Below are 12959 nucleotides of genomic sequence, written 5' to 3' on the forward strand. Positions count from 1 at the left end.
AAATGGATCACAAGTCAGGCAAGTGGACCATCAACGACTTCAAATAGCCTCGACCCCCAACTGATGTTGCATATCTTTGATGTAAACTCAGCGTACCTCATGAATCAACATTGCTGGAGTGGGTGTTCATGGCCAGAACTAGACCTGTCAGCAAAAAGTTTGGAAAATTCTTTCTATTCGGAAAATATAAGAAAGATGAGTTAGTTGTGATTGTTTGGTTCAACAATTGTGTTTTACGGGAGAATTGTGATGCATTATTATTAGATTTTTTAAGTGCCACTCTTACCCTACCTTAATTGTTTGTTTACCTGATCTTCCTAATCTTTTCTAAATTAGTGTGTGCTTCATAACGTGAACTAGGATAATTTTCCTGAACACATACAAGAAGCCTTCATTTAGATATTTTAGAACATTGCACGTATGATATGACACAAAGGTTTAGATGACCAGTTAAAAGCCAAATGCCCATAGGGAAGTAGATTTCTGTTCAACTGTGATCCATCGATGTCATCCCAGACAAGCTATGTGACCAGAGAAGCTCTACTGGGAATCTCCCTCACACTGCTGCAGACTGCAGCAACCACCTTCATGAATAACAAGTAGCTATGAATCCACCAGCCACAAGCCTACACACTCACTCTCATTGCACACAAAGCATGCATGGACATATTTGCATGCAGTCATAAACATGCACATAATATGTCAAGACTCACGTGGCACACATGCCAGCTCAAATCAAACGATACCTCGGAAGCATTGTTAACTGTAAAGTGATTACATTGCAGATTGTGCCAACAATTCAAGAGATATCTTTTTCTAAAAAGCCTGCATTACTCAAAAAGGCCCTCTGACTGTTCATGGTTGCCATGATACAACTACTGATAGTTGGAGATAAGCATCTTGACTTTCTATTATCTTCTATTTTCACACAACACGTGCACAAGATAGATTAAAATTCGGCATCTCTTGTGAGCCAGATGTCATGATATAAAAACACTTCAAATATATATATTTGCAGCTTAGTTCCAAATGATCACTAAGCTTCACCAGCCAATGAAAATTGATATATGCTGTAAACAGCTTAGAGTGGCCAATAGGAGTTGGAAGAAGGTGAATTCGTTTATCATGACGTCAGTAGCTAACCGAGAGTTGTGTTGTTCTGTTGCCAGAAACCGAGAAGCAGTGAGCGAGCCAGCGACCAAGATAGCTGGTGGAATAAGAAAACGTCGTATAGATAGAATTCTGGAAATCATGACCACACCAGGAAAGGATCAACACGACTAACAAACATTCCAGAGAAATCGAGTGGCTGGAGCGTAGCGTGGATCACTTCGAAGTTTGGGCCGACCTTGCAAGTTTACTGTGGCTTGGCTACTGACATCACTTCGGTAGCTCTTCCTTAGATACAGTCCACCACTCCAAAGACAAAGAACATGGTGTCCTGGATCATTTCAAGAAGCGTCGTGTAAGTACAAAATGACAGTCACTAGTTCAAATTAACGAAATGTTTTCACGAGGTTCAGTTTAAGATGACGGTTGAAGGGAGTTAGCTTTGTTAGCATAATGGGCTAACTAGTTGCCCGAAGCACTTATTATTATTTTTTTTAGGTTTTGTAGGTTACCTTGGACGACGTTTTTATACGTTATTGTTATGTCTGGATACTTTTATTACCCTGGTTATATATGTGTTGATTTGCGAATCAGTCTAAAATGATCTTGTTTCTCGATGTTAACGTTCATCCTGTCAGTGAGTCATCCAACATCTTGCTTAATTGCAAGCTCTGACTTGGAACTAGTCATCCAACATCTTGCTTAATTGCAAGCTCTGACTTGGAACTTATTCTGTTTCGACGTGTCGATCTGTCAAGGAGTGCCAGCTCCAGCTGTCATTCCAAAGGTAGAGGCCAACCCCGCCATTCCACATTTCGGCGAGTCCGACCCAGTGCATCAAATTTCGTCGTTTTGTTCAAGTAGAGCTAAGAAGTGATTATTGCACTTGATTGTTCTTCGTCAACCGCTTAAACAATGCCATGTACATCATCTCATATATTGCATAATATATTGCAGTACTATAGTGATGGTGTGCTATAAACAAATAACTGAGGCTATTACTTGTATCATTAGAAATTTGTTTTGCTCTCATCAATGATTAATCATAGGCTATTTGTTTTTGTCATGCAGGCTCGTGTTTGGGACACTCTATCCTGCATACTACTCGTACAAAGCTGTCAAGACAAAAAATGTCAAGGAATATGTAAGACCATTTAAACACACACACACACACACACACACACAAATACATTGACCTAATGCAGCGAAGGCTCGCTACACAGCGCGAATCTTCCGAATCTGCCTGTATCGTGGTATGAAAAATAATATTTGGGAAAAAAAATCCCCCTATATAGGTCCGGTGGATGATGTACTGGATTGTTTTTGCCCTCTACACTGTGGTGGAGACCATCACGGACCTTACACTGGCATGGTGAGTTAACCATAATAGTTTTTGTGCAACTCTTGGGAAACCACAGACATTTATTCCAAACACCACTTTTTACAATTGTTTGTTTTGGTGATCGGTATGCCTTTTGTCCATTTCCAGGTTTCCTTTGTACTATGAACTGAAAGTAGCATTTGTGATCTGGCTCTTGTCCCCTTACACGAGAGGAGCGAGTCTCATTTATAGGAAATGTCTGCACCCGCTGCTGTCTTCCAGAGAGAGGGTGAATAGAGATTTTCAATGCCTTTTATGTATGTGATTGAAGTGTCCTGAACAAATGTCCTGTTCATGATTTTCCTCTAGGAAATAGATGACTATATCGTGCAGGCCAAAGAACGAAGTTACGAGACCATGGTGAACTTCGGCAAGCAAGGCCTTAGCATTGCGGCCACCGCTGCTGTCACTGCAGCTGTCAAGGCAAGTTATTTTCCATAAAGTTCAGCTGTAGTAAGAGGGTTATTCATTTATTTACATTTTTGCTTTCTGTACTGTCTACTTTCTGCTACTATGCTTGGTTAATGGCGGTGGACACTGAATTGCTAACATGGCAAGTTGCTGCATGGGTCTTCTGCTGCGTACAATCTCTCACAAAAGTGAGCACACCCCTCGCTTTTTTGTAAATATTTTATGATTTCTATTTCTAGACAACACTTGGGTATTGTGACTTTGCAACACTGCGAAGTAGTCAGTGTAGCTTTTATGACAGTAGAACTTTACTGTCCACAATATAATAATAATCAAAATAAAAAATAATACTATTTGATCCTTCATATGTACCGTAATGAGATAATAAAGACGTACTGTCTAAATAAGTTCGAAGCACATTGTTGCAAAACGTCATTTCTTCGGTGTTGTCCCGTGAAAAGATCAAATAAGATATCCAAACAAAAAGGTGAGGAGCTAGTGCAGCTAACCCCTCTGGTGACTGAGTTTCTTCTTGTTTCTCCATACTGACCTCCTTCTTTCCCTAGGGCTTTTGTGCTTCACCAGGCTCCTCTGGGAGGTAAAAAGAAATCAATCTCAGTTGCATGGCCCAAACCTTTCCACCATTTCACACCAGCGTTGTTCTCATGTCCTCATGTCTATGTTCTTCACAATAATGTGTCTCCCAAGTACATGGATGCATTGTTTTTCTTGAAATTGTGTTCATGAACGAGTGTACTTTTCGAGATGGTGTTGAAGGTATTTTTTTGGGTGAGTCGCTAAATTAAAAGAAGCAACTGTGGGTTTGTCTGTCACAGGGTCAGGGCGCCATCACGGAAAAGCTGCGCAGCTTGAGCATGCATGACCTCACACAGATCAGTCAGCAAGACGGCAGAGGAGAAAACCAGCTGTATCGCTACACAGCCCATGCTGGCAATCCAGCCGTCAGACGAACCCAGAGTGCCGATGTACCCGATGGTGCAGGTTAGACAAACACACACACTCGTACTTTCACATTGAACCTGGCCCCATCCACAGATGCTCCTTCTATCACGATCGCGAAGGAGCTACAATAAAAACGCCAATGAATTTTCAGAATACTTTTACGACCAAGACGACAGGAGCGATGAGGACACGGAGCCAACTTTCTCTGAAGACGAGGCTGTTTCTCAAAAAGGACTGAGGCGATCTCAGAGTGTCAAGCTGACACGGGCCAGAGTCCGCAAAGATGTAAGACGTGCTTTTTGGAACGTAAAAGTCATCGCCGGAAGTCTTCATTGTCTTTTCTTCTTACTAGGCTCGGTATGGATCGCTGAAGATTAAAGGGAAGAAGAGACCAGCGCTCAGCTCAATTAACTATGGAGTGTGAAGAGACTTCTTCTGACACCCACAGATACACTGCTGATATGATCTGTCTGTTGAAATATTTCATCTACCAGGGCTATTCAATTCTGAATTCAATTGGGCCAACACTTACAATGCAACAAACCTTTGACGAGGTGGAAGGATGAACTCATGCTCACTGACACAGATTTGTGAAGTTTGGCCTTTTGTGTACGATTGTACAGCACATGGAAAAGTCTTAATTTTAGAAGTACAGCCCATGAAAAATTGGTGCAAAAGTGCATTCGTATTTTAAATAACTTACAAAGTCTTGAGCATGTATGATCTTTTTTTCTCTCTTTTTTTTGTAATATTTGGATTAGAAGGGCGTTTATATTATTCATAGCTGTTTTTGTATATGCATCTCATCCCAAAGCTTTTTTTAAACTGCTGTTTTGTTGCCTGTCATCTCAATTTTTATCATTATCGGACGCTGAACACAAAATGGTTGTATGCTCGATAAATCAATGTATTGATCCACGCCATTTAAGTTATTGACTTGATGGCATTTAAAATGAGCTACAGTTGTCACTGTGCTGAATCAGTGGAAATGACTTGGCTCTTATTTCTTTTCCAAAATGGAGGAAGATGGACACAGTGCCGAAGGTTGATGACAGTGCTTATTTTATTGCTTATAACTGACTCGATTGATCATGATTATTATCTCAATCATAGATCGCTATCTAATTTTTATTTTCTTAACAGGGCGAGCACAATGAACATAGTAATTACATTTGATATATTTGGAGTCTAATTAGGAATACACTTGCTCTCCAGCATCATCAAACAAATAACAGAAAGGAAAGACATACTTCCATGGAGCTGTTATTTAAAAAAAAAAAAAAACTACCACCAAGAGGCTTACCTCTGATGTGCTTCTAGGAGGAAGGTTGTTGACCGCCCTTCGGCTGCTTGACAAAGTTGTGCACGCAGAAATGTTTGTTGATCAACATGGAGAGCCACGATTTATAGTCTGTTACAGCTTTTCATGAAAGCAGCCAAATCTTGTCATATTGTCCATGCAATGCACAGAACTGACTAATTATATACCAAAGCTTTGTGTACTTTAGAGTAGTGTGGCTCAGGTTTTGGTTAACTGTTTTGTGGATTACTGGATTGTAATTCAATAAATGTATGGCAATAAAATGAGTGTCATTGTGTGTGAGGAACTTCACTGCATCTCTCTTAATTATTCGTTTTTTTGCTTCTCTGACTGTCATTAACAATGTTGATGTGATAAAGTAATTCACCGGGTCCATGAAGGAATGAATATATATATATATATATATATATATATATATATATATATATATATATCCCTTTTTAATTGAAGGACCTCCCAAAATGCATTCAGTCACGTGCATAGATTTCTGATTAAATTACATTTATTTGATTCGTTTCGTACAGAATTAAAAAAAAAAAAAAACATGCTCTCAAAACATGTTAGTGTGTTAATCGGAGCAGTGCCCCGAATGGCTGACGACACATGTAAGGTATTTTGAAATGTTGTCATCGACTGCCCTTTTCTAAGGATTCTTAGCATAAAATCAATCTGAACCCATAATATATTAGGTTTAATGCCACTAATTCACATCATGTCCTCACAGAGGTAACCCTTGACATGGGATTTTCAGGGCCGTTGTAAATAACACAAGGTACAGAAATAAAATAGCAGTAAATATCTTGATGAGAGGAATTTCTCAATCAAGAATCCTTGAGTTTGTATAAGCGGTGCGTGACCACACTAACATTTCAATTTACGAGTAGAGAACCTTCCTGCATACTAGTGATAGGGTCTCTGATGATTCACTTGAACTAGTTGTACTTCTTTTTTCTGCTCCGATTTTGGTAGCCAAACCAAAAAGATAGAAATCATTATGAACCCTGAAATCAATGTTGATGTTAAAAAAAAAAAAAAAAAAGGTTTTCACAGTTTCTCTTTGTCCAAAAGCTCCTGTAGTTCATTTTGGATGTCCTCTGGCAGCTCGAGAGGAGGCAGGTCATCCAAACACAAATCTTCCTGAGCGGGCATCTCCAGTGGGGGCAGCTGAGGGATTGCTATTTCCTTTCCTTTCCCTCTGCCTTTCCTTTCCTGGTTGCCCCCTGCGGCCAAGGCGGCCCCTGCCTGAGGGAGCACCCAGAGCTCAGAGCGCTCCACAACATCTGCCGCCTCAGCCCGCAGTCGGGTGTTTTCAGATTGGAGCCTATCGTTCTCGGAGCTGAGCCGCTGATTCTCGTCCATCAGATGGTTGACGAGGCGCCTCAAGTCTTCGATTGTGGTTTGTTGTTCTTCCAGGCGAGTTTTGTCATCTTTGGTGGTCTTGGATCCAGGACAGGGGGTGACAGTTTGGAGGCTTCCGACCTGTCGGGTTTGAAGCTGGTAGAGTAGAGTGTCGTACTCTCTCTCTGTACCTCCTCCGTGCGCGACGACAGCATTTGGGGGCACGGTCTGGCCCGCCGACTGGGACGGCACGAGGAGGGCAGGACCCGAGTCAGGTCGGGCTTTGGTGGCCTCCCGACGGGCTTCCTTCTTCCAGCGCTCCTGGATAAGATGCTGCTGTTTAATATGCCTGTCCCTCTGCAACTCCATGGACACACGAGCCTGCAAGCACACAGTCAATAAATAGTAGCTGAATTAAATTCAACTCGTTTAAAAAATTAAAAAAGGTTCGAGACCCATTTTCTGTCACTGATCCCAAAGTAGAAGAAAACACAGACGGAAAAAGACTCACCTGTTTACAGTCTGTTGTCTTCATTGCTTCTGTCAGAAGTTCTGTCAAAGAGACCATGTTGTTAATCATGATGACGTTTTTTTTAATTTGTATTCTAAGACGGAAAAGCACGACATGATTGATACCTGCTGCTTTCCCATGGCATGAAATGGCCTCTTCATACTTTCCAGCAGAAAACAAACGATCTGCCTTTCTGCATTGTTGATGGGCCTTAGGAAGAAGAAGGCACAAAAACACAAACACGAGTTCACTTGGGAAATAATCCAACAAAAACTACTCTTACTATATAGATGACTCTTTTCAGATCGAACTTGTTGATGAATATACACAAAATGTAGACAGCAACACAATAAACACGGCGACAAAGAGAAGAGTCAGCTGCTAATGTGCTGCTAACGCAGCTTCCCATTGCAACCTATAGTAACGTTAGCCTGTTATTGCAACATCACGAGCGAAATGTACCAGATTAAGCGGACTGTCCACGACCTCCATGCATCCAAATCTTTGCTGCTTTTCACTGCATGAAGGATGTGTCTGTCTCTTAAGGACTGTCATTCGAACTGAGCCTTAAGTGCCATTAAAAGAAGTAGTGGAGACGAAAATTCCCTGTCGGTGGCTCAGTCGCCTCCATCGACGACACTACGTTCCACGTCATAGCGTCGACGACTTACCGGAAGTAGAAATGTTTGAATCGATCAAATAAAACACATTGAAATGTTACGCGTGAGTAGGATTTCAATATAGATGGGCGATCGCGTTAATAACCACATATTTCGACCATATATTTGTGATTCTTCAGCTGCAGTGAAAGAAATAATTCATAATTTTAGTCGTGAAATCCAAGAAAGGCGTTTTAAACTTGACGCAGGTTCACTTATGTCCCGCATTAACCAGGAAGTAAATTGTAAACAGGAAAAACTCAACAGTACTGCAAGATACGGTCGAGCAGTATTTCAGTGTATTGCAAAGGCAACGGGAGTTGTCAGCTGCCAATGAAAAGTCGAAGCTATACGTGCGTGATATTGACCGGTATGGTCTCTTTTTTGTTTCTTATGATGCTGCTGCTGTACGATGTGTTCAGCCCTCAGCAGGCTGCCAATTCAATCCTCGGACAAGACTATCAGCTACTGGGCAGGCCATTGTTCAAACTGGATGTGACCTGGCCCAAGAACCCAGAACTCTTCTCTGGGAATGTGTTTGGGGTGGCTGTCAACCAGTATGCTGGTGTCGTTTATGTGGCACAGAGAGGTAAATCCCGATGATGAGTAAATACATTGTTTGGTTATTTATGCCAACATGCTGTTGTGGTTGTTCCCCATCCTTTAGGGGACAATGTGCCCAAGGTACTGGTGTTTACAACAGAAGGTGACTTCCTCATGTACTGGAATACAAGTACCTTGGAGATGCCCCATGGTATATTTTTAGCAGATGCCATGTCAAACCCAAGTGTCTGGATCACAGATGTGGGAAAGGGTCCGTATGGCCATTGCATCAAACAGTACTCCCCATCGGGGAATCTTCTGCAGGTAAACATGGCAAAAGGGGGATTTTGTACTTTACTGTCTGTCCAACTTCCCGTTTGTTTCTTTGTGGCCTCTCCTACTCTCAGTCATTGCAAGAATGTTGTGACGTTTGACATCTTTGAATACTGTACAAACAAAATGAGTGTGTATCAAGTTCAGAAGTTGCATTGCTTAGTTTTATTTTGTTATCAAACAATGACGCATTTGGCAGCGCAAATCAGTTTGCCAACCTTGAATTTTCAGGAAGAAAACTTTACACTGGAGAAAATCACCCCCAGAGACAAACTCGATAATAAATTCAATTTTGCAGGTCCTTGGTACCCCAGGGCAAGCTGGCTCCGGGCTTCATCCGCTGCAGTTTGACCAGCCAGCTGAGATCTTCGTCCATGACTCCGGGGAAATGTACATAGTAGACGGTGACGGTGGGATGAATAATCGCCTCATCAAATTATCGAGCGAACAGGAAGTGTTGTGGGTTCACGGAGAAAAGGGACAAGGCCTAGCTCAGTTCGATATCCCTCACAGCGTGACAGTTGACAGTGCTCAAAGGGTCTGGGTGGCAGACCGGGCAAACAAGAGGGTCCAAGTTTTCAACTCCCTCACGGGGGGCTGGCTGGGATCGTGGGGGAGCTGCTTCACTGAGGATGCTCCTTACTCAGTCCGCCTCACCGCCGACAAGAAATATTTTGTTGTCGTCCAGCTCAACACCAACCAAATTTCACTACTGGAGGCACCGCCGGTGGGTTTAATTGGTCAGTGCAAGGTGGTCAGTGTGATTCAACTTGCTGATGAAGTCAAACCACATTTGGTTGACTTGGACCTTAAGTCAGGGGCGCTTTACGTGGCTGAGATTGGTGCCCAGCAGGCACAGAAGTTCACCCCTTTCAGCTTAGGTGGGACTTTTATATAATACAGGAACCAAAACAAACAATTCATACATAAATGAATGTCTTTTATTTTTTATTTTTATCCAGACGTAATAAGTATGTGCATGTATGTGGTTTCCCTGTTGCCCACTTGACCAGTTCTCTCTTTTGCCACGAGAGGGCGATCTTTGACTTTTTTTTGCGTGTTCGCTTCGCTTGGTATTTTCGTCAAACGCGCATGCGCATAAGGTGAACATCCACAAAGCAGGTGGGGCAAACCCATTCGAGGAAACAATTAGTGGTAATTTCGCTCTCAAAAAAAAAAAAATCGAAGATGAACACAGAGTGGGAAAGTTGTTGTTGTTGAACGTAATGGCAAGCCTGATATGTCAGACGTCATTAGCGCATGTCAAAGCTTCAAATCTTCCATGCAAAAAAAAACCCAAAAAAAGAGGATTGTTTAAGGCAAGGAACGCCAAAAGTCGCACTAAGCAACATTCATCGCTTTTGGAAATGATTATGTTTTACTTTGTGGACTTTGTTGAACTGACTGAAATGACTGGCCTGTGGTCTTAGGAGTCAATGTCTGTCATTATCATATTGTCACACAATAAATTTGGCTGAGCAGAGGAAGTGGTGGGGTGATGCTCATGACTTTGAAATAGTGGATGTAGATAATTGATTGACCTCATTGTGGTTGTACTGCTGTTATAGTTTTTCTCTTTCCAAAATTCAGTGTAATGGGATTTTTATGCTGTTCATAACTGCTATGTACTTTATGTGCTACTGTCTTAAATGTTTTATACAATCTAAAAATAAAAATCTCAAAATAACTAAGTAGAAATAGTGCACGATCAAATTTGATGATTTTCTTGTTAGTCCGTTTTACGCCACTAGAAATGATGGTCAGTAGTGTTTAATATGAATTGGTATTTTCTTTATTTTGTTCTTTGATATGCCCAAAGGCATTGTTAAAATATTTCATGAATTGTTTCTAGTACTCCAACAGAGAATGTTTAGAGCAGGGGTGTCAAAGTCATTATTGTCACGGGCCACATTGTAGTCATAGTTTGACTGTCAACCCAAATAAATGGAATCATTTTGAATAAAACTTAATCATACATTTTCAAATCAGACTACTGTTCAAATATTTAATAAAGATGATTTTGAAGACAATTTGCAATTTTGTTAATGACATGAAATTTAGTATTTTAGAATTATTGCCATAACTCTTGCATGAGATGGAGTTTGTCATAGTTTGTCTGTCAACCCAAATAAATGGAATCATTTTGAATAATAATTAATCATAATCATACATTTTCAAATCAGACTACTGTTCAAATATTTAAAAAAAAGATGATTTTTAAAAGTGAAGACAATTTGCAATTTTGGTAATGACATGAAATGTAGTATTTTAGAATTATTGCCATAAGTCTTGCATGAGATGGAGTTTGATTGCTTAATTGCTCACAATGTTAATGTTGCTGCTGTTCGTCACGGTGATTTGATGCTCTAGTTAAACAAAGTCCTCTCTCCCTTTTCTATTTTTTTGATTGATTCCAGTCACTTCAGCCAAGCATGAGCAAATCTTTGTCATTGTGTGGTCTATCATTCAGCGCCTAGAAAAGAGCATCACCTCCTACGCATCTTCTTGCTTTATGCAGGTACTTCTCCAAAGCACCGCATATGTTCATTCTGCTGCCTTCCATTTAGTACGGAGGAATGCGAGTGTAGGAGTGAGACAATTCCGCACACCAGGACGGCCCCAGTTTCTCCATATCAGTGTACATTACACTCACACGCTCTTCCCTTTCTTCACACTTTCCTTTGTTTTGCCCGTTGCCCTCTTCTTCAATACTTTCTGCCATGTTGGCTGTTTTGCTCTCAGATGTCATGGCAGGGATGCAGGCGGCATCCCAATGTGTGGGTTGGCCTTTACAGACTTTCTGTATGGGGGGGCGGGGGGGACGCCCACATTACAACTCCCACACGCCTTCACAGGAGGGATTCCATTCCCAACAAAGAGTGCATCCTGGTTTATTTGGCCATTTGCGAGATGCACCTTATTTAAGAGGCTGAAGCGGAAAGTTAGGGAACTCTGTTTATCGAAATAGTCCAATCAGTTCCTGTCTGTGGTTGAACATTAACAGGCTGTGACTGTACATGAATGAAGCCCCTGCTCGCACTCTGCAGACAGGAGAATCAGTGTTTCAACATCACAGAGCCGCTCAACAGAATCTTTTGTCGCGTAATGACTGGCTCTGTAGTTTTCCACCGACAAGGAACTGGCTCAGCGGCCTGTCGAGAACAAGGTAGAGGAAGTACGGAGGAGGAGGAGGAGGAGGAGAAGTCCAGGGGTTCAACAACTTCAATCTAAGTGGCTGCTTTGGCACAATCTCCTTATAAAGAGAAATTGAATATTTTCTACATTCTGAAATATGAAGAAAAAATATGTCAAGTACTATTTAACAAAGTAAAATATTGTATTTTATTTTGGGGGAATATGCCTCTTCAAACCTCGGTGGCTCACGAATGAAATTTTTATTTTGGGACAGACACTTAGCGGTGGTCTATCTTTGGGGGTCTTTTGTTCTCTGAGGACGACGAGACAAGAGTGACAAGACGTCAAGCGTAATTGCATTGTCTGTACTTTTTGACTATGGTCAGGGAGGAAATGAAATACAATTGGCAAGACTGCTGATGTGAAATAGAAAAAGGCAGAAATGCAAAAGTATCATCCTGTCTTTTGTATTCCAGCCTGAGTTAAGCGCTAAATTTCTTCTCATCCTTAAAACGAAGATCAGCTCATTCTCACTAAAGCGCGGGAAAATCAAAAGCCCCAAATTTGTTTCATTTTTTTGGGGGGACAATTTGTATGGTTCAAGTTTTAATGTTAGAGACGTTATTTTGAAATGAATGTAGGGTAAGGTAAAGGTTAACAACAAAGTAAATGCACTATTGATTGTTGATAAATGATGACCAGTCTATTGATTCAGCGTGACTCAGGCTACAGCCATAAGATAGAAACTCACTCCAGTCCTGACTATGAATAATTCAAGAAGGAAGAAATAAATTAGGATTTCAAATATCACCTCCAAACTGAACAAAATAAACATTCACACCATCTTAGCGTCGTCAGTTTGCATCCATCCAGCAAAAAGTTTGCCAATGTATCACTCTGTGTAATGGAGGCTAAATATTATTTGGGAAGAAAGATGGAAAATTCAAACGAATGAGAAAACGTCATCTAGCACGCATTCTTCTATTGTGAAGATGGTAATAAATGATGTTGTGTTTGGATGCTATCATCTTCATCACCAGCACGATTCAATCTAACCGCAAATTTATCACCATCAGCAGAAGCACGAGTGAGGTTTAAAATAGCTTTCATTTTGCCTTCCTATCATTAGCCAAATGATGAGAAATCCATTTGATCTCCACTGTGTAATGTTGATGTGGACTTGACTGGGTAAACTTTCCCGCCCAAATGAGCCTGAAACAGAAAACCTGCCTAATTGGCTCGTTGAGAGGTCAA

The 12959-nt window shown here is 41.1% G+C and overlaps 3 protein-coding genes across 5 annotated transcripts; 2 read left to right on the forward strand and 1 right to left on the reverse strand.

The window, feature by feature from the left end:
• Position 1: 1 nt before the first annotated feature.
• reep3b (receptor accessory protein 3b) lies at positions 2 to 5477 on the forward strand. Of its 2 annotated transcripts, XM_085904487.1 has the most exons (9): positions 2 to 18; positions 1170 to 1465; positions 2182 to 2254; positions 2406 to 2482; positions 2600 to 2720; positions 2801 to 2914; positions 3739 to 3904; positions 4017 to 4150; positions 4218 to 5477. In XM_085904487.1, exons 2-9 carry the CDS (start codon positions 1434 to 1436, stop codon positions 4287 to 4289), a joined length of 789 nt encoding a protein of 262 aa, XP_085760613.1. In that variant the 5' UTR covers positions 2 to 18; positions 1170 to 1433; the 3' UTR covers positions 4290 to 5477. The 2 variants fall into 2 exon arrangements, with proteins under 2 accessions (XP_085760613.1, XP_085760612.1); XM_085904486.1 differs by lacking the exon at positions 2 to 18 and having other exon boundaries at positions 1081 to 1465.
• Positions 5478 to 5659: 182 nt separating this feature from the next.
• Positions 5660 to 7841, reverse strand: nrbf2b (nuclear receptor binding factor 2b). Of its 2 annotated transcripts, XM_085904485.1 has the most exons (5): positions 7633 to 7841; positions 7498 to 7601; positions 7161 to 7245; positions 7036 to 7076; positions 5660 to 6905 (listed from the first exon to the last, which is right to left on the reverse strand). In XM_085904485.1, exons 1-5 carry the CDS (start codon positions 7688 to 7690, stop codon positions 6231 to 6233), a joined length of 963 nt encoding a protein of 320 aa, XP_085760611.1. In that variant the 5' UTR covers positions 7691 to 7841; the 3' UTR covers positions 5660 to 6230. The 2 variants fall into 2 exon arrangements, with proteins under 2 accessions (XP_085760611.1, XP_085760609.1); XM_085904483.1 differs by having other exon boundaries at positions 5661 to 6905; positions 7498 to 7718.
• Positions 7765 to 10057, forward strand: LOC147039167 (NHL repeat-containing protein 3-like). Its single transcript, XM_085904482.1, has 3 exons — positions 7765 to 8283; positions 8362 to 8561; positions 8869 to 10057. Exons 1-3 carry the CDS (start codon positions 8028 to 8030, stop codon positions 9466 to 9468), a joined length of 1056 nt encoding a protein of 351 aa, XP_085760608.1. The 5' UTR covers positions 7765 to 8027; the 3' UTR covers positions 9469 to 10057.
• The last annotated feature ends 2902 nt before the right edge of the window (positions 10058 to 12959 follow it).

Source organism: Syngnathus leptorhynchus, chromosome 22, assembly GCF_054491065.1.
Source record: "Syngnathus leptorhynchus isolate UIUO chromosome 22, UIUO_Slep, whole genome shotgun sequence".
In the NCBI taxonomy this organism is placed as follows: Eukaryota; Metazoa; Chordata; class Actinopteri; order Syngnathiformes; family Syngnathidae; genus Syngnathus; species Syngnathus leptorhynchus.

Coding starts and splice junctions, on each gene's coding strand:
- nrbf2b (XM_085904485.1), bottom strand. CDS start 7,690: ATGACGTGGAACGTAGTGTCGTCGATGGAGGCGACTGAGCCACCGACA. Junction 7,077..7,160: donor ATGCCATGGGAAAGCAGCAG/GTATCAATCATG, acceptor TCTCTTTGACAG/AACTTCTGACAGAAGCAATG. Junction 6,906..7,035: donor AGACAACAGACTGTAAACAG/GTGAGTCTTTTT, acceptor GTGTGCTTGCAG/GCTCGTGTGTCCATGGAGTT.
- reep3b (XM_085904487.1), top strand. CDS start 1,434: ATGGTGTCCTGGATCATTTCAAGAAGCGTCGT. Junction 1,466..2,181: donor ATCATTTCAAGAAGCGTCGT/GTAAGTACAAAA, acceptor TTTGTCATGCAG/GCTCGTGTTTGGGACACTCT. Junction 3,905..4,016: donor CGATGTACCCGATGGTGCAG/GTTAGACAAACA, acceptor ATGAATTTTCAG/AATACTTTTACGACCAAGAC.
- LOC147039167 (XM_085904482.1), top strand. CDS start 8,028: ATGAAAAGTCGAAGCTATACGTGCGTGATATTGACCGGTATGGTCTCT. Junction 8,284..8,361: donor CGTTTATGTGGCACAGAGAG/GTAAATCCCGAT, acceptor CCCATCCTTTAG/GGGACAATGTGCCCAAGGTA. Junction 8,562..8,868: donor CATCGGGGAATCTTCTGCAG/GTAAACATGGCA, acceptor TCAATTTTGCAG/GTCCTTGGTACCCCAGGGCA.